At 39.3% G+C, this 25,520-nt stretch overlaps 1 protein-coding gene across 7 annotated transcripts in view; it reads right to left on the bottom strand.

The window, feature by feature from the left end:
- The window catches only part of sbf1 (SET binding factor 1), a 102,664-nt gene that overhangs the window by 65,275 nt on the left and 11,869 nt on the right, over positions 1–25,520 (bottom strand). For all 7 annotated transcript variants that reach the window (XM_069192190.1, XM_069192191.1, XM_069192193.1 and 4 more), the window contains exon 2: positions 227–312. In XM_069192190.1, the coding sequence (XP_069048291.1) occupies positions 227–312 (86 nt within the window). The remainder of the gene's footprint in view (positions 1–226; positions 313–25,520) is intronic.

Below are 25,520 nucleotides of genomic sequence, written 5' to 3'. Positions count from 1 at the left end.
ATGTAAATGTTTCAGATACAGTGTCTTGCAAAAGCATTCAGACTTTTGCACACTATTGTACGTCAGTACAGTCTGGGGGATCCAAATACCATTTCCTGTTTGGGATGGAAAGCAAAACAATAAACAATCCTACTGAATGTGACAATTAATCTCAGCATCCCTCCACCCTCTCCCTATCCCTCAGCCCCTGATAAATCACAGTTCCTAGTGAAAATATTGTACGCACCAGTTCAATTCCCTGAGGAAAAGGGTTGTCTTCCCAGTCCTTTTCAGGAAAGCGTTGAAGAATCCGACCCTGACCGTCGCTGCTCCCTGCAGGGACAGGAAAAGGAACATCTGTCACAGCTGCTAAGGAAACAAATGGAAATCCTGCTATCCAAGTCAACAACTCGGCTTTTCAACATCATAACAGCACTGATACACAATGAATACATTTTATTGAGAAAAATACCTGCAGGACGTACCAGACATGACAAGACCCATGAAATTATCAATGTACAGTATTATACCCATAATTGGCATTACCATCTTTTTACCTTTCTAATATTGATATTCCAAAACTAAGTTTTACTGTGTGAATGGATGCAAAATTCATTTTTTCTCTGTGACGTACCCTTAAAATACACGTGATTTTGAAATTAGTGCTTCTTCAGTAATAAGCACAATCTTGACTTTTTTTAAACCTAAAGTTAATATGGCTATAATGTCCTGCCAGTATAAATACAGTTCTGGGAATGATTGAAGGCCGATATGTTATGACTACGGTATATCGCTAACTTCCAGTGGCTTTGTAACACAGTAATAAAGGACACATCATAAAGATCTCTATTTACAATAAAGATTTAGGATTTTAAATAATAAAAAAAATATAAAAAAAAGGTATGGCTAGGTATTAATACCATTAATTGTTTAATCTTGGACATCTCCAGTAAATGCTTGTGAACAGGCCAAAAAAGACTTTTAACATTGCATATCTATTTCCTTCTCCTATGTTTTCAAGACTGAATACAGCAGCTATTCACAATCGCAAGAAAACAGTATCCCTTCCCAAAGCTAAACATAATTAAATTTCCATAATTCACTTTTCGATAAGAACTACCAAGCTGAATGTCACTGGGTTTCTAACAGAAGTCATTTTTCATCGAGAAAGTCATGGGACTGACTTAATTAACACAAGCATGCAAATCACACAGACTGAGGCCTAAACAAAACCAAACCACAATTTCCAAAGTATTTCCATTCTAAATCACTATTTACCTACTTTACATTCAAAACGCCCTTTTGAAAGCAACTGCTTTTTTGGTAAGTGCAAAAAGCTAGGACTTAATTTTAAATGGGGAAATTGTTTTAAATCAAAATGTCTAAAGGTATTTTCAGGATTTTAACATGCATCTTAATCAAGCTAACATGGATACCGAAAAGCCTTCAATATTCATAAGGGGCAAAATTGCTCGTAGCTGCTGTAGAGCAAATAAACATCCTATGGGAATCCTGCATACTGTTCTCACTCTGGCTGCTGAGTCTAAGAAAGATCTGATTAAGGAGGAACTGAAGGAGGAACATGGATAATAATGATTCTTGTCTATAAAGTAAGGAACTGAGAAAAAAGTACTGTAAACACCCAGATATTGACCACCTGTGATTACTTATCTTTTCCAGAAGGTTCAAAGCTGCTTCATCTCCAAAATGTAGTCTCATTAAATTGCAAACATACAGTAGGACGAAATCATAATTAAGGTGTTTTACTACTAATTCTCACATTTTTAAGGAGTGTCCATCGTTGACATCTCGTTGAATAACTAGGTGAACAAAGAAAAGCAATCTATCTTTAATTAAAAACATTTAAGGTCTGTTCGAATGTGGAAGCAGGTTTCAGCAAAGTTAACAAGAGTCAAATCATCTGCTGAGGACAGTTCTACATTACAAAAACTGTAAACGAGTGCAGTGTAAAGCTTCTAAATCACAAGGTAACTGATCAGCATTTTGGAAAGATAAATGAACATCACTGTACAATACAAAGAGGAACTGTATTAAGCATGAGAGAGAAGAAAGAATTGTATTGGCCTAGACCAAAAGACAAAACTGCTGTGAACGTGAACAAAACCCACAGGAGTATAATTCCTGTGGTCCCAGTCGCATAGGCATTACCCATAAATCAGACGCTGTGACAAGAATTGATTGTTTGCAAATTATCTTGGCGGTTCCAAAGTTTAAAACATGGATGTAACCCAAAGCCTGCAACAAAACAGAAATGCCAATTTAACCACAGCTGTCTGATGCGGAATTTCTCAAACCTTCTCCTGCTTACCCCATCCATCCATGTTCTAACTGCTTCATCCAATTCAGAGTCACGGGGAGAGCTGGAGCCTATCCCAGCAGGCAAAGGATGCAAAGCTGGACACACTCTGGATGGGAGGCCAGTCCATCAGAGTGGACATACAAGGAAACACAAATGTTCACAACAGGGCCAATTTTCCCAAAAGCCAATTGACCTTCCAGCATTTCTTTGGACTGTGGGAGGAAACCAGAAAACCTGGTTGAAACACATGCAAACTCAGGGAGAACATACAAACTCCACACAGACAGCACCCCAGGAATTAAACCCAGGGCCCCAGCGCTACAAGGCAGCAATACTAACCACTGTGCCACCCACTATTAATCCCTTTACTGGAAAATTATTTTTAAGGGCTACTGTATATTGAGTAATCTATATTTTAAACAGAATTCAAGACTGGGCAAACATCTGGCAGATGGCAATTAAAGCAGACAAGTCCAGAGTTACATGAAGGTTAGCAAATACAAACTGCTAATCAAAAGAATGGGAAACGCTGAACCTTCTGAAAGTCTTGAGTGTATGCTGACACCAATTACTGTATGTTCCAAAAAAGTCAACTTAATTTTTGCATCAGAGTCAAGCAACTTGTATTTGTCATCGTGATGTCATGTCATTTTCCAAACCACTTTACACCATACGGTGTGTCAGGAAGCCGGAGCCTACCTGGCAAGCAACGAGCACAAGGCAGGGTACACCCTGGACAGGGCACCAGTCCATCGCAGGGGAAGTACAAGCCAATCATGGGGGCTATTCAGAGGCCACAGTTAAGGCCAGGGGGGGGGGGAATTTGGCCCAGACACCGGGATAACTCCCTACTCTTATCGAGAGATGCCCGGGGATCTTTAATGACACTGAGAGTCAGGACCTCGGCTTAACGTCTCATCCGAAAGATGGTGCCCACTACACTATTGTGTCCCTGCCACTACACCGGGGCATTAGGACCCATACAGGCCGCAGGATGGGAGCCTCCTGCTGGTCCCACTACCACTTCCAACGGCAACCATAGCTTCCCAGGAGGTCTCCCTTCCACGTACTGACCAGGCTCAACCCTGCTTAGCTACAGTGGGTAGCTAGTTGAGAGCTGCAGGGTGATATGGCTGCTGGCATTTGTGATCGTGAGACTCATATTAAGTAAATGTAATATGGTTTATTTTCGGTAATTTGATCAGAGTTTACAATCGACCAGTTTAGAATAAAAATATACCTTGAGTTCGACCCAGGATTTCAAATCTGTTGCTGCAAATAACACAGTATCTACACATCTGCCGTATGTAAAATCTTTTCAGCTAGACAATGTATCTAGTTGCTCAGCAAGTAAAAGAAAAGGCTATACTCTAGACTTCAAGGGTTAATTTACACAAACATTAGAATGATCAAATGAGTAACATACAAGGCCCTGCTGTGACATGCAGCACAGTGTAGTGGTAATATATATATACTCTTTCAGGCTGATCAAAGGGACACAATTCAAGGCATACAAACTAAGATAATGCCTTTCGAGATTTTTTTTTTAAACCAGCAAAGCGAGATCACAGCGCTCTTCTGTAAATACAAACAATTCTGGAAAAGAAATCCTGGGAAGTGGCTTGATTCCAAGGTGTGGCAGCCTTTAGCAAAGGGCAGACCGAGAGTGGAGAATGACATGGGTGGAGGACACATAAGTAAGACTCACCCATCGCATGGAAACTGAGTTCTGAGCAAAGTACTGCACACTGCAATATTTCTTCCAATTTTAGTTTGAAGAGCCGACATCCCTATCTACTTTGCCCAGACTATTACACTGAAGAACATAAGGAATCAATGTACTGTAACTTTGTTGAGAGAGAACTACAAAACTGTCTCTGGGGCTTTGGGAGGTTCAATTATAAAAGGCACTTGTCCCAAGCATAGACTGAGCTCTATAATTCACAGCAGGAGATGGAACTGAGAAATGCCACCAGTCAACTGTGAGCAAACCTCCCCAAGCAGTGGTACATAATCTGGTTGAGAAAGTTAGCCAGGGTGGTCTCTCTTGGTCTGAGACTTCCTGGGTGCCTGCAGGCATGTGGTTACGTCGTGTGAGGGACACTCCCTTCCTCTAGTCAGTGCTGAATTTCCAGTGTCACTGCAGAGCTGTTAACATGCCAAAGAGATGAATGAATTGACTACTGGACCAGTCAGGGTGTTTGCACCTCTTCATTCTCACTGTGTGGGAACTGGAATTGTCTTCTCAGCCAAGAGGCCAGACAGCTGGTAATTCCAAATTGGACAGGTATATAACAAATCTAAACCGGTTCTTTAAATTAGAATAACTGCAGAATGTGTGGAGCATTTATGTAACATAGTGGCTCAAGGCAAGTTAAAAGAAATGAAGTTTACTAGACAAACATTACTCACTCGTAATAGATACTGTAATAACAGTACACCGTCTAGGGTGTTAAATAAACTTGCACAGAATGAAAAGCATATCATGTACAGAATATAATCGTTGTGCAACAGTACAGTCATATTAAATGCAATCTTGTGCAAGGCAAACTCAAAGAATACCATACTGTTTACAGTATTGTCATTGTACTTCAAAAACATCTAAAAAAATAATCCTCCAGGTATACAAAAATCCTCTAATAGAAGAGGAAAAGGTACTTGTACTGACCTATTCTGACAATGTCCACTGCGGTGTCTCCGGGCGTAATGAACACCATAAAACGTGAACATGAAAAACATGCACACTCCTCACCCTTCCTGTACTGCCACAAGACTTTCAGTGGCGAGCCAAGCTGATTAGCAACTGCAGATCCCAAAATTGGGAGGGTATAAAAAGAAAACAAGGAAATTCCAAATAAAATAAAGCTCTGCTGCATCATACGCAGTCAGGAAATTTCAGACTGGGCCTTATTACTCTACTTAATTCATGTCCTTGTGTGGATTAGTGTCTGAAAGCGAAATAAAGTTATGGCCTACTGTAGCATGAATCCTGTTCCTTTAAAATCTGTGTACAAACAAATATCTCACATACTATGTCCAGGGATTATAATATAATAATTAACTTTATTTTATATAGCACCTTCAAAAGTGGCTTGTCAAAGAGCTTTACAGAAAAAATACACAATGAGAGGAGAAATTAGAATTACACAGTTACAATGATGGGTTGGAATACAGTAGGAAAGCAAAGGGGTAGACAAGGTACCAGTTAAATAAAGTCCCTTTAAAGAAAAATGTTTCAAGTCTAAATCTGAAAGAGCTCGGGGAAGGTGACTCTGATATCCTTAGGGACAGAATTCCAGAGCTTAGGGCTGTAGCAAGAGAAGCCACCATCACCCTGCGGAATGTAGATGTGGTTAGGGGACAGACAGGAGACCAGAATTAGATGAACAAAGGTTATAAGGTGGGGAGCAGGACAACAGTAACTCAGACAGGTACCGAGGTGCCAAGCCATGCAAAGACTTATACAGTAGTTGAGCATGAAGATTCTGAAGTCGATACAAAACCTGAATGGAAGCCAGTGCAAGGACTCAAGAGTAGGAGTAATGTGATCGATTGCACTAGACTTGGTCAGGATTCTGGCTGCCGAATTGCAGACATACAGTAGTTTGTTCAACATGGATTAAGATACCCCAGTGAGTAGGGCATCACAGTAATCAATTCGGGAGAGTACAAAAGTGTTGACTAGATTTTATGCAACAGTTGAACTGGTTTTTAAATTATATAATTATTCTATTATAAATCTTATATTCATATTGAAAAGACTAAATTGCAAGTATCTTTTTTTTTTAGGAAAAGTACATTAAGTAGGGATCAGACTCTTACACTAGAATCATCATCAGCTATAACCTAATACCATCTCCCCTAAAGACACCCTATCAAAATGGTACTTAGATAAGTGAAACCTACACACAAATCAAATCAAAGTTTGTTTATCAAATGCACAACAATACAGCGTGCATCAGTAGTTGCTGGCAATGAAATGTCTTTTTTGCGAGCTCACAAAAATCACAAAATTGAGCTTATGAAAATAAGGTTACATAATAATAGATGTAATAGAAACAGAATAAAACTCAATATGAGTAGAGCTGCTATGTGTCCATGGTGTATGCAATATATACAGTACAAGTAGTGCAGTTATGCTAAATACAGTGAAAACTGAATGTCCATGTAGCCATTACAGGCGATTTGCTAAAGGAGCTGCAGGTTGGCTATTTAGCAGTCTTATTGACTGGAGGTAGAAGCTGTTCCGTAGTCTGTTGGACTTGGACCGAAAGCTTTTGTACCGTTTACCGGACGGTATGAGGGACAACAGTTTGTGACTGGGATGACTGGGGTCCTTGAGAATGGACCTGGCCTTCTTCAGACATCTAGCTGAGTAGATATCCTGGATGCTTGGTAGCTCACAGCTGGTAATGAGCTGCGCTGACTTCACCACCCTCTGCAGTACTTTGCGATCCCGGGCGGAGCAGTTCCCATACCAGGCAGTGATGCAACCAGTTAGGATGCTCTCAATAGTGCACCTGTAGAAACTGGGCTGGATATGTGATGGCATGCCAAACCTCTTTAGCCTACTGAGAAAGAATAGGCGCTGCCGTTCTGTCTTGACCACGGTGTTGGTGTGGTGGGTCCAGGTTAAGTCCTCTGATATGTTAACTCCCAGGAACTTAAAACTGCTGACCCTCTCCACTGCAGTCTCACTGATGTAGATAGGCGTGTGATCTCCTCCCTGGTGTTTTCAATGCAGGGTTTTTAAGAGTTCGCCAGTATTTTGCAGTCCTGGAGAACTACTGTCTCTTCTGATTTTTTTCCACTGAACCTAGTTAGTTTGAAGCCGTTAAATTAAGCTGTTTGCTTGTGCTTTTAAAAAAGTCAACAGCAGTCTGAGGTAAAAGATTAGCATGAAACCTGTCTCAGATACTGGGGTTTGGCTCTCTTCTCACTTAAGATTACTGTTCCAATGGCTTTGTCAAACTTAACCAATGGTTACACACAGCACTGAGAACGTTTATTAAGAGTCCCATCTGTGTCTGCACAGCATTAACAGCTAAATAATAAGATTTGTTTATAAAGCTATAGGTGAATAACAATTCCCAAGGTGAAAGAATTCTTCTCACTAGATCTGTTGAAAATGCTAAGAAAAGAGATTTCTGTAATTAAGTCTTAAGCAGAAACAACAGTTGAATACTTCCTGGGCCAGTGAAGGTTCAAGGATCCTGGATTGAGCTCAGATGGAAGAAAACACAGAAGATATATCAGCATTCCAAAAACAGGACTGGGAAAAACGAGGCTATCCCATTGCTGCCTTCTCGTGCTTCAATTACATAAATTTGTGTATAGCACCTTCAGATGCTATTTATATGGGCATATAAGATGACTACATTTTGTACAGCTGTCCCAGCTTCCCAACTCAAAACCATTAACAGCCTAAATAATGCAGAAGCTAGACAGTCTGTTATTTCACATGGTGATTATCAGAACAGAATACTTTACTAAAAATAATAGTAAAGGGAAAAAAAAGCCTCACTTGTGAGTTGAAATGTTTTATTTTGTTGTAACATTTCGTGGTAATAGACTTAAATGTGTCACCAGTGAAGAAAAGTTCAACAGTGATGAACGTCCGTGTCACAGAGAGGTAAATTAATGGATAATCTACTTTTTTTTGTTTTAAAATTTTCTTGGCAAATTATTTTATTTCCTTGGATGAAGAATACATTTCATAATTAATTCTATTTCTGCAGTACAAACACATGGTTTTAACACTGTCTCTGAGGCATGTCATCTGCAGAAGGTTTCGGATGACTCTGCAATTGTGGGTGTATGAGAGGGGAGGGAGGAGGAATATAGGAGCTTGATTACCAACTTTGTTGAGTGGTGTCATCTTAACCATCTCCGGCTTAACACCAGCAAGACCAAAGAAATGGTCATCGACTTTCAGAGGAATAAGTCTCCGCTGAACCCTGTTTCCATCCAGGGTGAGGACATAGAGGGGTTGCAGTCCTACAAGTACTTAGGGGTACACCTGGATGATAAGCTGGAGTGGTCTGGTAACGATGAGGTCAAGAGCCGACTATTTTCTTAGGAGGCTCAGGTCCTTTGGTGTGTGTGGAACACTGTTACACATCTTTTAGGAATCAGTGGTGGCAGCGGCCATCTTGTGTGCTGGGGCAGCAGCATCATGACAAGAGATGTCAACAGACTCAATAAACTCATCAAGAAGGCTGGTTCTGTGTTGGGGCTGAGCCTTGACCCCCTGGAGGTGGTGGCTGAGAGGAGAATGCTGACCAAGCTCATAACCATCATGAACAACACCTCTCATCCACAACATGGGACTTTACTGAGCAGCGGAGCCTAGGCTAGGACTGTTAGCCCTTCATTTGCTCATCTATGGACAGCATGTTGCTCCATTGTACTTTTTTTGGACACTCAATCTTCATATACCTATGCACATTTTGCACATATTTTATTGCTTTTACGGTGACTACGATCATATTTTGCACACACCTATGTATTTATTTTTATTTACTGTATTTTATATTTTGTATTACTGTACATATTCTAATGTTTTATCTATTCTGATGTCTGTTTTTTGTTTTTGTTTGTCTTGGGCTCCTGTAACACATCAATTTCCCTTCGGGCTCAATAAAGTCTTATCTATCTATCTCTACTGTCAATTAAGAATTACCAGGCTTGTACAAGCACACCTAATACCAACATGGATTATTCTATTATAGTTTTCCAAAACATCAAAGCACACAGCTTTAGCTTGTCAATTAGCTTTGCAATTTGTTTAGGATCTTATTTTCTCCTTCTCCTTACCTTGAAGACTCATGGGTTAACTCCGATTTCAGAGATTCTTTAAAACAAAATTTGGTATAATAAACTTCACTGGTACTGTAGAAGAGATTGAAATGGTTAAAGCAACACTTAAGGCTGTTTTTATGCCCTGTTCTACATTTGAATTAATTTGAGTTAATTGAACTGTTGTTAAATTAACTATAAAAGGTATAGATGTTCACACAAAATGATGAATATAATACTGTTAAACTAAAACACCAAAAATAATAATTGTCTGCATGTGTGAAGTTTCCTACTTCCACCAGAGCAAGTGACCACATTCCTGCCTCACTGAAATTATCTTGTAGTCTGTAGCCTGAAGCACAGCGGATTTTATCATAAAAGCACAAACCCCACTTGACCTACAGCGTCACAGAGCACAAAACTTCTCACACAAAGCCCTGACCAAAACTATTTCAGGCAACTTCTTATCAATGTAACAACAAAAAGCCTAGTGTATACAGAAAGGGCTTTACTTCATTAATATAATTTCTTATTCTTTGTTCAACAGAATAAGCCTGAAGAATTTCCATGAAATCACATGCTTTATGCAAATGAAGAATCGTGTGGACAAAGGAGGGTTGTGCACATCGCATTCTCCCCCCATCCTGTGAAGAAACTTGGAGGGTTCTTGTGAAAAGCATAAATTGGGATTCCGTTTTAGTAAGAGCTCAGAGATCATTTAAATCATTCAGTGTCAGTTTTCAACAATCACGTTCCTGTGAAATATACAAATTTAAAAAAAAAACTGGAACTGAGGAAGTTTCATTACAGTTTAGATTTTCAATCTGTTCTAATGAAGTAGCAAACCTAAAGTGTTAAAAAGAAGGAGACTGTTTCAGTCTGCTTTATTGGCTAAGATAGAACACTGTATACTTGTGATGTAAAAAAGGGGTATGCTCAGTATTAATGTTGTTTTTATCTTTTATTGCTTACTGTGTGTAGTGGGAACTGTAGCTTTCGGCAAAGAGAAATGCGTCACAATTGTATAATGAAAAACAGAAACAGTAAACTGAAGAGAGATGGACTGCATGGTTAAACTTATTTGCAGCCCACCAAACAAAGTTTCAGATCCCATAAGAGTTTGTGGGGCTTATGTAAAGTATCATGTATAGACGAAACAGACTGCATCTCTTGGGAAGATTCACTTTATAGTGACAAGCTTTGCTACTGATCCATACCAAAAAATTAAACTATTAGTGACTGCTGCCAGATTGATTGATTAAAGCTTCCAATAAATACTGCCTTTGTCAGACAGTCAGAATCTTTACATCATTATGTCTTAACATCAGATCAGACATAAGTTACCATTTCTTCATAAACAACTGGCTGCAATCATACAGTAATAACTTTTTACTAGGAAGAGCAAGGCCAATTAACTGTAACAGGGACCATGGGCGGCAGCACATTACTGCTAGTCTTGTCCATGTGAAATTGAAAAAAGCACAAACATGCCCTGCAACACCAAATTAACCCATGCAAAGTATGGTTCCAGATCAAACAAGTGTTCACTTCAAATTTCTTGAATCTCTGCGCGTTATTTGAGAGTTGTTCATATGGCAGGACTGTTATCGAACGCACCAGACCATAATCTCCCCTAACCCCCGATATGGGGTTCAAGGGCTGTGGAAACATAAATATTCATTCAAGACTCCAAACCATTAACCTAGAGCCTCCTCTCTCTCTACTCAGCCTTTCTAATTAAGTGGCAGGACACAGCAAATCTGTAAGATAAGGTTTGCACGGTGTGTTTATACAGTATTAAGTGGGGAAAATCATTTTGCATTCACGTCATGCTTCCCTAAAATGAACATGTTCTGGAAAGCAAGGGCTTATATAATGTTTGATGTTTATATAATATTTCATGTTTATATAAAGTCTAAGAAGGTTTTATCATAAACATTATTATTATTACTTCCTTACTTAGCAGATGCCTTTATCCAGGGGAACTTAAAATGTAGACAAACATTTGCATTATCATATCTTTTTCCCTTGTACTTTTAAAGAGAATATAATAAAGAACAAAAAAAGCACAATAATGTTGGAAGATTTCACAGTACTTTAACAAATGTTTATTAGTCTTCACGTTATCACATTCAGAGAGTGACTACATTGCTTTGTAACAGATCTAATTTCTAACTACAGTAAAACTACAGTAAAAAAACTGCATAGTAGACCTCTAAATAAAGCCAACAGTATTCCACTTCATTGTGGAACTGTACTGCGTTTTTTTAATTGCACAGCTGATGAAACATCTCATAAAATATACACACAATGCCTTCATAAAATCTCTCAGAGCATCACTGGATATTCTTATACAATCTCTTCCGTATGTGAAGAGATTGTATCATTCAACTCCTTACAAAAATGAAGAGATTTGTGCCAAGGTGCAGCTGCTGTCTTGTGTAACTACGAACGTAGAACTACTTTCATAACTTACCAAGACAAATCAAATCCTGATTTAAGGATCTTCCTGGCCTGTATCTTTACAGCACAGATGGAATTGCATTTCCCATTAGACCAGACTATGGTAGAGATCGAGTAGCATAATTCTCTGTATGTCTACATTTTGCCAGCAAAATGCAGAATTAAACTTAGAGATGTTTTGGTATTTTTAATCACGGTAATTAAAAGGAACCAGGTCAGTATAATTAAAATAGTTCTTAACCTGCATAAATGTATCGTTTTATAAAATAAGCTGTTACTCAAAACCAATATGAAGGAGCTAAGTCTTTAACACTAATGTTCAGTTCATTTGTTATATGCACAGGTGCAATGAAATGCTTATTTTTACATGTGTGCTCCAATACAAAGACATTAAAGGAATCACCAAAAACATAAATACAGAACTACAACTACAACAACAAGCTAAATAAAAACACAGCTTAATAAAAGGTCATACAAGCAGTGTGAGACAAAAAACATCACTGTGAACCAGTGGTAGGGGCAGAGTAAACTGACAGCTTGTGGGAAGAAACTGTCTCTAAATCTGGAAGTTTGTACCTTTATGCTCTTATAAACCTCGTTTACCAGACGGAAGGGGGGAGAGAAACGAGAAACCAGGATGACTGGTATCCTTAGCGGTACTTCCAACCTTCCTAAGACAGCGAAGAAATGTCCACAACAGGGGGAGCTGTACTCCAATGATGGACTGGGCTGACCTGATCAAAACTGCTGCCAAACCACACTGTAATACCACACCTGAGCACGCTCTCAATAGTACACCTGTAAAATGTAGTAACAATAGTTGAAGATAGACCAAATGTTTTCATGTAAAGGCGCTGTTGCATGCTGGGCCCATGTTAAATCATTAGCAATGAAGAAAAGCTTCTAACCATCTCTACAGCCACCCCATGAAATGAATAGGAAGTGGTTCCCATCTTGCTTTCTAAAATTCATGACCTTTGGTTTTGCTGAAGTTAAGCGAGTGATTATTGTCATGGCACTACTCCTCTAGGTTCCTGACATCATCCCTGTAGGGTGTCTCATCTTTACCGGTGATTCGGCCAATGATAAAACCGATAACGAAACATAAAAAAAAAAGATGGGATACTCCAGACCATTTTTAGAACTATACTGAAACATCAAAAGAAACTTATCACTCCATGCCTGCATTTTTAGAATAACACAGTATTTTTCAGATTTTCTATATTGAATTTGAGCAATATTTCAATTAATTGATCTTTCATACTTAGTAGCATATGACAATAATATACTCAAGGGACTTTAATTGTTTCACAAGCACGGAATTGCTTAATGAATGACTGGCTACATGTAACCAGATGATTTGACGTGCTGAATGTAAAACCTAGTGCAAACCGAGAAAGGAAAACGCAGAAAGTAACCAACACGTCTTGCTTCTGAAGTGAAAACTGATGTCGGCTTGTTCAGCCCAGAGCTCTGGAGCCGTATCCTCCTTAGCGATGAAGGACGTTTTTATAGAGTCGTCCCTGTAGGAAGACACCAAGTGTGGTACAGACACGCGGAACGATGTATCGATTGTTGTGTACCACAGACTAGTGTAAGGGGCGTGAGCAGCTGTGGCGAGCTGCTACAGAACGCCACACGTAGTGAATGAAGGAGTGCTACTCGCTGCCCTGGCTATGTCCAGTTCCAAATGTGACAACGCATGTCTGCTAATATACTGTTACAATCGCTTTCATGCAAGAAGGGAATGTGGAAGCTCTACTCGCCGGAGCCGAACTTCGTTGAACATTTGTGGGATGAGCTGGGATGACATATGGCAAGCGAACAGGCACACGCTGGTGCAGGCTCTGGGAGGGGACCCGCAAGACAGCAGCTGCACCTTAGCGCATAGCAGATGCACAGCCTGTACTGCGTCCAACAGCGTCCACACACACTATTACCCTGTGACTTTCACAGCACAACTCCCCTGGTGATCAGCCTTGCTGCTGACAAGTGGTAATCAGCATAATAACTACATCGTGTCAACTCATTACAATTTGGATTTATTCTAAAAAAGACTGGCGTTCTCCCGATAATGAGTTGATTTTCTTGCAGTGATAGTTAACTGTATACGTTTTCAGCTCTTAATGCTTAATGCAAAATCGCTTCAAACAAGGTTAGCCCACGACAGGATTATACTGTAGTTTTTACTTCTTTACTACGACTGAAAGCTAGGGGCCGGTCCACGGCTCGGTTTTCAATCACACGCGGGGCAACAAGTCTCAAAATCCCACATTAACACTTACATCTTAACAAATATGGTGACATTTACAGTACTAAGAACTTCAAAATAATGTTGTACCGGTCTTTTATATTCAATAGAATTATCTCAGTCACTTACAGTGGAGAGGTTAATACATTTGCTATTTAAGTGATTGATTTTCTTTGAGTCTGAAGCCAAGGTTTTAAGACTGCACTTAAAGCAATCTGTATACATGCACTGGCCATGCCGGCTGAAAAGCACTCTAATTACTAAGCACAGCAATATGATCTGCATTATGACAGACATTTCAAACTACTGACTCACTCAGTTTTGAGATGATATTCTTCCCAGCAAGCTCTCCAGCACCCTGGGAAAAGCCTGTGGGGTTTCTGGAATGTGCCTCATATGGCCAACAGCTCCACTGTACTGTAAAATATGCAAAATGTACTTACTATGTATTACTCTTTGCGTACAAAGAAAAAAGGGCCGTTTTGACTGATCACTGAAAGCAGACAAGCAAAAGTTCTAATATTAAAACAGGAAAATTAATGCTGGGTAAAACAGCATCTTCAGTAATTCTAAAAATGTATTTGTATCTGTTTAATTTCCTTCAAACTGCAACAGTCATCACTTTTCTGCTGCAATGTTGCTATAGCATGTAATTGGAACATCAGACCTACTGCAGGATTCCAGCACACTCCCACAAAGGGGTCTGTATACTCAGGAGCGGTCTTTAAAATATATATTCCGTTTCATTCAACATAATTTCTCTGGGAAAACATGCGATCGTGTCCTTCAAGCTCAGACAACGCTATTTCTGTTGCCCTTAAAGAGAAAAATTCTCCAACACACCACTCTACTGTACAAGGAGATAAAGCATACCTGTGCAGGTACTGTATTTCATCATCACAAAGGCTTTATTCAAGAGCCCTCTGCCTATGCCAGAGCTGCATGATACATCATTATAGAAGTTAGGCTGGATCTACCTTGCATGACATGAACTGGGTAACTTAAAACCATTCCAGTATAATCATACATCACAGAGACTGCCATTCCTGTAACGCTCCAGTAAACAATAGCCCTCTATCACTGCCCACCACTGTGCAGTGCTCTTTGGTATACAGTGGTATGTTTAATAGTGAGAAAAAAGTAAAAATACCGACCATGGTCACTTCATACAGTACAACATTACAAAGAAACTAGCCACAGAGAGATCTGTGTGTGTCCAAAATCACTACTGTATCAAATGAATTCGAAATTTAGCTTAAAGTATTTTCAAACGGCGAGTTAAGGTTTATGCTAGACAGCTTCCACAATGACCTTCTTCACTCTCTTTCTGTGTGCGCGGAGACAAAACAGGCTCACACCCATCCCATCGTGCCTGCTGACAGCTTGACAGAGACAGAGAGCTGTGGCTAGTGGTCGGGTCCACAGCCATTTCCTGCAGCAACCACCACGTCTATCGACGCGCAGATCCGCGTGCTCGTCCTTCCCCTGGCCTCCCAGATCAGCCGGGATTCGGCGCTCATTCTCTTCAACCACACTGCATTTCAGCACAAACGGCTTCAGCCTGGATCACGCATCTTTAAAAATTCAGGAACATTAATATTGCGGTCTTCAAAGATCTGGATGAAAAGCAATACTGAATGAATCCTCTTTTTTTATGTTCACAGGATACAGCACATTGTCTGGTTATAAAAATCCTAAATTACTGCTCTTCTCTATTTCATATCCATCCATTCCGATATGCAGAAGTGTCAGTATAAACCACAGAAAAGTTCAAGTAGGTAGCAGGGTCAGCATGCGTAGGCTGCAAAGGACCAGGTTAAACGTGTATTCCATGCTGAAAAGAGAAGAGAAGATACAGAAGAAGAAGAAACCTTTAACTTGTTCCTTATTGAAAGAATTCTGAACACTTGTCAATGTTCGATTCATCCATCCATCCCCTTTCCAACTGTTCCTTGCAGCTCAGGGTTGTGAGGGAGCAGGAGCCCATCATGCAAGCACTGGGTGCAGGGCAGGGTACACTCTGGGCACCAGTCCATCACACGACAGACACACAGACACACGGCATGTTTTTGGACTGTGGGAGGAAACTGTACCGGCCAGAGGAAACGCAAGTAAACACGGGGACTAACTTTCACTTAAACTTAAAGTCTTTCACCAGACTGAGTATTTGTCACTCCTCATTCCGCTCATAAAAAGTAGACATCCGAAATGTGAGGCAGAAACAGTTAACTGGGGGGTTGAGAGTAAGTGTTTGATCCCCTTACAGATTTCAGCCTTTGCACTCCAAGACCAAATCAAACCACCCAGCAAATTGTCTTAAAATCCACATTTTTTAATATTTTGCTCAAAAACATTCTCAATTTCCTTGTTCACTTGAACGCGCTCAAGACTAAATGCGGGCCCTCTGGTTCCGCCAGTTAAAAGGAAATCAGACAAGTTGAAAGATGTCAGATTTGAAGAAGTGGGGCTTACAGCCCATCAACTAATCTTTGTGCACAAACCTTTTCCAGACTTCCTATAATCCCTAAACCTCTTTGTAGGTAAGAGTTTAATCATTCTTATGTGAACAAAGAGCTCTGAGCATGTGTGAAATGCATTACATTCAGCCTCAGATACAAGAGGGCTATTCTGAACAATATCAAACAGACGCACAAGAGGAAATACTGCAGTTGTAAAAAAGGCCTGAATTAAAAATGTACTTTGCACATTTATAATTAATTGTAAAGGTCACCATTTTAGAGCACATCTCCGATACGAAGACTGAATACCCATCTCGGCAAGAGGAGACATTAGATTTATGCTCGCAGTATCAGCTAAAAATCATTAGACTTAAAAATGCGCTTGAGAAACAGTTCGCTTGCAAGGGCTTTTAATTTAATTTCCGTATGTGCACTGTCGAGAGGAAACTGTAAATAAAACAAAAACTATTTTCACATGCACAGCACAATGAACAGGACTCCGGAATATGACTGTGGTCACAAACTATGAAAAATACCTGCCAACTGACTTGTCAGTTTAGACTTGTCAGTTCTGGCACTTGCAATACAATAACAGTGTCTTTGCCTTACAAAAACATGAAAGGGATAACCACCCCAAAGTTAGAAATGTTATAAGCAAGTGGAAATATTAAATACTAGTGTCTTTTTGGCCCCTTAATTGACATTTCTTGCATCTAAATTTTAGTCGCTCATTCTGGTCAAACACTAGTGGCTTCTTGCTTACACCATTTGCCTGGAGCAATAAAGGAACTAACCAGTAGTAAAAACCAAAAGATGAATAGGAAGAATTCATTTAAAACAAAACAAGAAAAATCCCATGCTGTACTTTAATCATAAACAAAGTTCAGCTGTGATGCAAATAAATCCAAGTACTTTCCATGCGGTTTGGTCATTAAAAGTACAGTATTTCAAAACCAGCATTAGAAAAGCACCGTAACAGGCTTCCGATAAAACGAGTAAACCTACAGGTTTTCCAAAGCTTTCCCAAAACTCTATTTACAGAAAAACAGAAAAACACCAGTCAGCTATCCAAGATAAAATAATGCAGCCTATTATGCAATATTTATTCCCACGGGGAAAACCCATCACTTATGTTAACTCACTGCACTCCATGTGTATAATGTGATCCATACCTTCTGATATCATGTTCTTCAACCATAATTTAGGAGTAGTTAATGATGAACTACACACTTGATGCTGTATAGATTCTCAGTGACTGCGAAAAGTAAATAACATATATAGCACACAATGTATATGTCACCACAGCTGTCATTCAAGACCTGGGGAACAGTTTATCAGTCAGTTATCTTATGTTACTACTCATGAGTAAGAAGAATCCTTCCAAACCAACCAATCAATAAAATCTGCTTAACCATATGCTAAATGTTACACACTTGGTACTTTTCTTGCAAAAGTGGCATGGTTAAAAGCTTCTAAACCTAGGTTAAGTCACACTTGGTCTGAATAGATTAGATTTTGCACAGGCCAAGCAGGCAACTGAAAAGTCAGTTTACATTTTTACAGGGCAAATTCCAACACCTGATCCCTTGCATTGCCTTTAACAGAGGCATGTACAGAGAATGTATAACTTATATGCAACCTAGGATGACTTGATGCAAAAATGTTAATGGACACACATACTATTATATATACAGGTACAGTATATTTTCCACAATGTTTGTACAAGAAAACACTTCTTATTGAAATGCCACACAAAAAATAAATGTGCACGCTTTTCAGCAGGCCATGTTTAATTTAAATATTAGATGTATTTTCTATACTTATTCAAGACATGCAGGCTAGTTTCATTTCACAAAATACAGTACTTACTGTATCTTCCTGTTAAACAAGAATGCTGTTTTGGCATTATTTGTTTGCCATTTTACACACTGACTCGCAAAATAACTCCTCATATTGTGTTACACTTCTAACGTGAGGGCCCATAATTTGAGATTCTAGTGCACCTGGTGAACATATGGTGTATATGAAGTACAAAACAGGATTCCAAAGATGAAATATATTTTCCAGCAAGCCAAAAGTAGAGCGATCACTTCATAACTTTCAAAATGAAGTCAATGGCGCAAAGCCACTGCAACAACCACAGTGCTTCTAACCAAGCCTTGTAACCAATGTGACACTTCAGGCTGTCACCATGGTTTCATCAGAAACTGAGGTCAGCTCTCCAAAGCTCTGCTGTTACCACTCAAAGTAAGTTTTAACTCCTGCAATCTATGAGCTGCTCTATTAAAGACTTTTACAAAGCATAGGCAACACCGTTTTACAAGGGAGATCAAAGTCCACCATTTTAATGTAGGAAAATATCACTTATAAATCTTGAAGTTTAGGAATAAAAATAAATGTCTGACACGAGTGCTTGTTTGAAAGTGAAAATAAATCTGCCTCAGAGCAAAGGATTTGCAGTTACTTGGGACCATTCGTACACTAGGCTGAGAAAAATCCTGTTCTTCCGTTTTGGTCTAAAAAAACATGTATGCTCAGGAAGAGAACAATATGAAATAAGCCCACATCAAGCACAGGCCTTGCAGGCTGTAGAAGTAAAAGCACAGAATACAAGTATTGAGGGGTGCAACCAGACTCCAGTGCAGGATAGGTGTAATACAAAACGCAGTAATTATTTTTAAAAACAACCTAATCTATATATTAAAAATAATAAATAATGGTATGTACATACATTATAATTGGACAGGTAACATCTACTTTAAATGCCAGGAATTAGCAAGCACAGACTTTGATTAACAAAAAAAACCCTTGGACCGTATTTTTATTTGAAAGAAAATAGGGAGGTTTTGAATGTTGCTTTTAAAACAAGGAACTGATGTAAATTATATTATAGCCCTTCACCTTGTACTTGGACATTGAGTTTACAACTGCAGTTGGACATTGATTCTAATGAAAGGCTGCCTATGACAAAATTTTGCCAAGAAAAATGTTGCTCTGCTTTCAATGAGCAAAGGCGAGTTCAATTCTAAGCCACTAGCACCAAATTAAATGTTGAAACCAGAAAACATGGACGTTTAGAGGAAAAAATGCTGATCAGAGCAAATTCAAATTTGGAAAGATGGACATTTTCACTTGCAGTGGATCTGGTTGTGAACATATAATCCTGGGTTTTTCACAGATAGTATTTTAGATTTCACAGCAGTAGGTTAATGTTTAAAGTGTAGTTTTACTCACGTTACGTTTTGAGTCTTTCATCTTATAGATTTAAATTACAAGTTTTGTGGCACTAACATATATAACATATTATCACCGATACCATAGCCTATATATTACATAAAAAATTCAATGTGCAGGCATGCATACATTTCCCTTCCCCTCTCTATGAAGCAAACAGGAAATGAACTTTGTGATGAAAATTAGTTATGTGCACATATTAATAGACCGCTGTCTGCCTGACATCTGTAGCCCAAAAACTATGTCAACAGTTCAGCAGAAGTGGTTTTATGGGCAGACTATCTACGGCAGCATAAAATATGGGCACTTGGGGACATGTTGGGGGAAAGAATTATGAACCTTTTTTGCTTTTACAAGCCTTTCAATCAGTACGTATGACAGGCCCCTGATAACATCTTAAATGTTGATAAAACTTCAACAGCAAAATAAACAGAAAAAAAACAACCAGAAAAAAATACTTATGTTGCAATGTGTATGTAAATGTATATACAAGTACATATGCAGACATGTTAAAAATTTAAATGCCATGTGGTTACTCAGATATGCATCTTTTTGTATATAGTATACACAAACACTTTCATTATTAGGGGTAATCTTTTACTCTTCTGCTTCCACAGTTTGAGTTTGAGTCTTCAAGTGTATGAACTATTGAACCAGCACTGTCCTTTGAAATGTCAATGTATCGATTTGAGTGCTATTTACCCATTGGCATCCATCCTTTATGAGAAAGAACCTAGTCATTTACCAATTTAAACCATTCTCCTATCATCCAATTTTTATTTGTATTTCAATTTGTTGATCATCTGCAGTCATCCCAAAAAGTAAGCATTTCGCCCAGATTGTTTCATGCATGCTTACAGCCACAGAATAATTACGGGGTTAAACTATGATTCATAAAGAAAAAAACAAATCATGGGAAAATAAAGTGAAAAGTTTTTCTACCTGCCAAAATGCATCGTTTTTTAACATAACTGCATGTGTGTTTACACAAAGTCACAATCTCTGTACTGGCACTTGCATTTCTGTTACATGTCGGTTACATTTTTTAAGTCTCATATTGTGTATTGACCCACATGGCAGTAGGATGCATTCTAAGTTTACACGTTTACTCTAGCTAGAGAGGTGTTAAACTAGTGAATGAGCTTATGTAAAATATAAGGTTCAAGTACACCTTTTTGCTACTTTTGCCAAAAACTACGGATGAGCATCGCTGACGAGGGTGATATCGTAAACCATATCAATGCTTTCGTGAACAACAGTACAAAATGGGCAGACGCAGAGGTGCATGTCAGCCATGTGCTTAAGCTTCACTTGTCAAGTGGCCTACAAAAATGCCACTCTATACTCTCTGACCGTCTGCCCAAAGACACGTAGTCTGAGCCCTCCTAGGCAGACCGAACCAACAATAACCCATCTGTTGTTAAAGGACACCGTGAGAAGGCTTTTTACCATTAACAATGGTGAGGAGAAATGACCATATGAATGAGCTTAATAAACAACACTGCTAATGTGTAACAAAGTAATTGCTTATGCACAGTGCTGCCAACTAGGAAAATGCCGCTACTGTGATTCACAGAATCTGAAGTGCCTGTCATACAGACAGTGTAATCCTGATAATCCCCGGCCTCCAGGACTTAACGCTGGCCACGGGCACTAATACCTTTTTATCAATAACGTGCCGAGGAGCTTCCACTAATTAGAAATAGATTAGCGGTCTGCAGCAGTTTACCTTGTGACCCAGAAACTGCGCGGTTCGGAGTGCAGGCTAGAGCCTGTGGCGCTACCTCAGCCGGTCCAACGCCCTTGGCGAGTGGGTTGCTTCTCAGAAGGCTGCTGCAGCCCAGCCTGCTCTGCAGGCCTATTCTCCACACGGAGCCATTCCTGCACCACCGACAAACTCGCGCTCGTAGGCCTTTCAAGGGCAAGACGTTCACCCACCTGCTTCCAATAAATGTAGAATGTAGAAACGGTTCAACGGGGTCGTGATTTGTAACCCCAGATTAAGATACAATATCCAGGGCCTACTCGGAACAGGTTGGAGGAGCTCTGCCTTGGCCACATTATTCCAAGGCAACGATTCAAGATTTTACTGAAAACACACAACCATTATTTTCTAGCCTACAGCATTTAAATCAAACGCAAGCAAGCTGCAAACAGCGCTGCTTCGGAATTACAAAAACATTGCGTGTAATCCACACGATCACATACAGGGGAGACCGAGGAAGCCTGGCGCGCTCCTCCGATTCCCCCCCCCACCTTCGAGTCACTCGTTTATCAAAATGGAACAGGAAACGCGGCCCCAGTGCCGAGAGGAGGAAAGGCGCGTTCATCGCGAACAGCATCGCATTCCTGACGGTGCCCTCGAGGCCACAGGGGGCACTACAGTACGTCACCAAGAGATAAGAGATCCATGTTCCTGTTGACTAGGCTGCAACACGTCAATTCAGATTGGTAAAAAGTGGAATAAAACAATTTTCATTTTACTTCACGCACGTTCTTTTCTACTGTCTTATTAAAGCAATGTTGCCCCTGCCCTGCGCAAAGAAACCGTTCGCTTGCGTTTGTTAACAGCCCTGCTCCACCGTCTTCAGGACTTACTGCTTGGACAAACCTCAACATGGAAGTGCCTTGCATCTAGTTCCAGGTGTGGAAAGCAAGTTTTCTACAAAATGCAGAAGAACAGTTCAAGTATTTCTACTCGCTTCACACAAGAATTGAAAGAACATGGTCTACAAAAAAAATGATAAGACTCGAGTTCAACAATAGCGTAGCATACCATCTTACGACAGTTCTGCTTTACTCTAGTGTCACAAAAGGTTCCCACGTTCAACAACCGCACTCCAAATTCGGACGCAGTGTACAATCAGACTGGTGCAAAGGATTCCGATTGTCACACTGGTCAGTTGCCTGAATTCTAAAGCACAGAATGAAGATGTGAAGTGTAAAAAGAAGGAGAATGTTCATTATGTTTACAGAATATGCGCCCATGCTAGAGATGTAATCGTTTAAATGGTATTTTTTTATAAATGCTAAGTACTTATTGGAAAAGCTTAAAATCAACACAACATTAAACCAATTAGCACACTGCAATAGCAAATGGAAAATCCCTTCCTTGCTGGGTGCATCACACTAGGCATGGGGCGGATTTTTTCCTACATCATAAGAGTCATATGATGAAAATTACTTTCTAACATGTACAAAGAAGATGAAAAACATACAAAAAAAACATTATGGGTTGTTCTGAAAGTAGCTGTATTTGGAATTATGTAAAAACATTCTGGAAATGTGACACAAGTTACTTATGCAAACAGCACAGATTCAATACAAGTGATTTTACATCTTACAACATCCATGTGGAGCACACAACACTGGAAACGCCCATCAAAGGATTGAGAAATTATCTGAATTTTGTATGCCATGACGATGGAAGCCATGCTGCCAACACGTTTTGTGGTGGGAGGGGTTTTCGAATTAATGGCTTTCATGTAACTGGAGTATGGTGTGCTTTCACGTCACACAATAACCAGCACAAAACGTGCAAGGAACATGCAAGTTCCTTCTTAAAACAGCCAAGAGTATCTACCAGAGTCTGCTAGGCAGCTCTGAACATTGCAGCTAAACATAACACTAAAACATCACTATACTGGATATTGTGAACTTCAGTCAACCGTTCTTTAGACAGAAAAGAAAACTTTCAAAAACAAGTTTGACGCAGTAGAGCAATTGAGTCTTGCAGGCTGTGTGACAATGCTACTGCTTCATTCTTTCTGACATGTTGTGGCATGTATCAAGTCTACGTGCATTCATACAGTAAACCACGAATGACTGTCAATAGCTGGGATCTTCAAAATGAATACATTGCAATTCAAATAATACAACAAGTAAAATAAGACATATTCTACCAGATTCCAATTTGGATAAAATCTGGATAAATTCCATTTATCCTAATCTAATTTAGATACAGAAATGATACAAGAAAGAGTCTATTAAGAGTTTTCAAGTTATCTTTTCTGAATGGGAAAAAAAGGTATTAAATTAAAGGCCGCTATTCAAAACTTGTCTGCAGCCATCCTGAATTTTCTCTTCATACTGATTTTTCCAGTGGAGAGTATTAAACTTGTTTAAAAGTTGTTTTTTCATTTGCCAACGAAAGTGTCTGAATTATAATGGAACTTTTTAACTACTGAAAAACGTTTTGAAAAGGGTCTACATTTGTGTTCTTCAAATCCACTTAAGTGTTCTTACTACCTTCAGCACAACAAAGTAAGAAACGTATACTTGTACATGTGTATGGAACAGGTAATCTACCAGAATGGTTTAAACTATTAGGACTAGAAACAATTACCTAACCAACCAATATTTATGCCCCAAGTCTCGATACTTCAGAAAGTGTCCACCTCCAGCTTTGAGCTGAGGATACTCTGTTCTTGATTTCCTTAATTTAATGGTAAAATAAAGGTTGATGCAAAATATCAAGGATTTGTGCCGTCAACATGTATGGACTCTTTAATTACCATACAAATAATTGAATTACCAACACATATATGGTCAAATATGTTACCAAAACGTACTTGGTTTAAATGTTGTGTTTTAGTTTTTTTCACTAAAAAGGACACCGGTTTCTAAAGAAGCAGCATGGGGAGGCACACATGGAAACACAGTGACATACAAAGGTCAGATTACTACCACCTTTACAACAAACTGATTGGGGTGGTTTCGAGAACCTGACGTGCTTTCATTCTAAATTATAGTTATGTTTATTATTAGCATAACAATGGAGATCGAGGACAAAATATCACAAACAGCAGCAAAGTTGGGGCCTTGAGGCTTAAGAATGGCTGATGTGCTGCATTTGTCTTCTGGGGTTTTCTTAATGACTAAAAAGGAGAAAAAGTAATTAAGTTAGACTCAGAGCCTAAGCATCTTAAGAAACATTAGGTGACGTGTGCTTGAGTTACTTTTTACTCTTCACAATAAAACAAGATTGTTATTCTCACATGTAACATTTGGACATTAATATTAGCTTAACTGTAGCCATTAGGTTTTTTAGATCAAGTTCATACGTGGTGGTTTTAATAGCTTGGAGCCTAACCCAATACCTTACTCTACTTACTGTATTTTGATGACACCAATAATACCACAAGAGTTGTCATATAACTCTCACGCTGGTTTGCTTTGTTTGTAATAGAAAAATCAAAGGCACACGTTACAAAAATCTGAATCCCATCACCAAATGTTTGACACTACTACAAAATTAAAATACTAAAGCTGATGTTTACTTCCTTATCTGTTGCTTCCTCAAAGTGTTGCCTATTTACTTTTTCCTCCTGTTTTGTATTCGGCATATAAGGCTGTACAAGCAACGCCAGGAAGTAAAACTATTTTGTAGTAGCAGTTCCAAATACTATCAGCAAAAATGTTTGAGACACTATTCTCATGAACATTTGATCCTTGCTTTATTGCTTTACATTTCAGGTGATGTCATGGGACAAATTATTGTTTTCACATCCTGTGCACCACAGCAGCCACCAAGGATTCCACTTCAGCTGAAATATTCGGCTAGAAAATACAGCTTTCTGCACAGCAGCTAGCCTACACACACACACACCTCAACTTCCTCCTCCTCTGCCCTCACAATAATCATCCCACAGCTTCTGCTGCCAGAACCTCACCAGGTCCACGGAGACGGCCCATTGCAAAATGTCTTTCACAGGTACTAACTGTGTGATGCCAGGTGACCAAAACTGAGGGGTTAAAACTCGGACACTGTCCCGCATTTACAAAGGCACAGCTCCTGATGCAGTCACTGATGTGGAAGTCAAAAGTAAAAAAAAAAACACAAAGAGATAAACTCGCTTTAAAAAGCACAAAAGCAACCAGAATAAACCTTAACATTACAACAACTTCTGTTCTATTGAAAGGCAAATTCCAGCTTCACTTCTGAATCCCATTCTCTTTAAGAAGTTATTTTTCACATCTCAAAAAGAGGACGACCGGGTTGTTTGACTATATATGG

This window comes from Lepisosteus oculatus, chromosome 7, assembly GCF_040954835.1.
Source record: "Lepisosteus oculatus isolate fLepOcu1 chromosome 7, fLepOcu1.hap2, whole genome shotgun sequence".
In the NCBI taxonomy this organism is placed as follows: Eukaryota; Metazoa; Chordata; class Actinopteri; order Semionotiformes; family Lepisosteidae; genus Lepisosteus; species Lepisosteus oculatus.
This window is presented reverse-complemented; position numbering and strand designations above follow the sequence as displayed.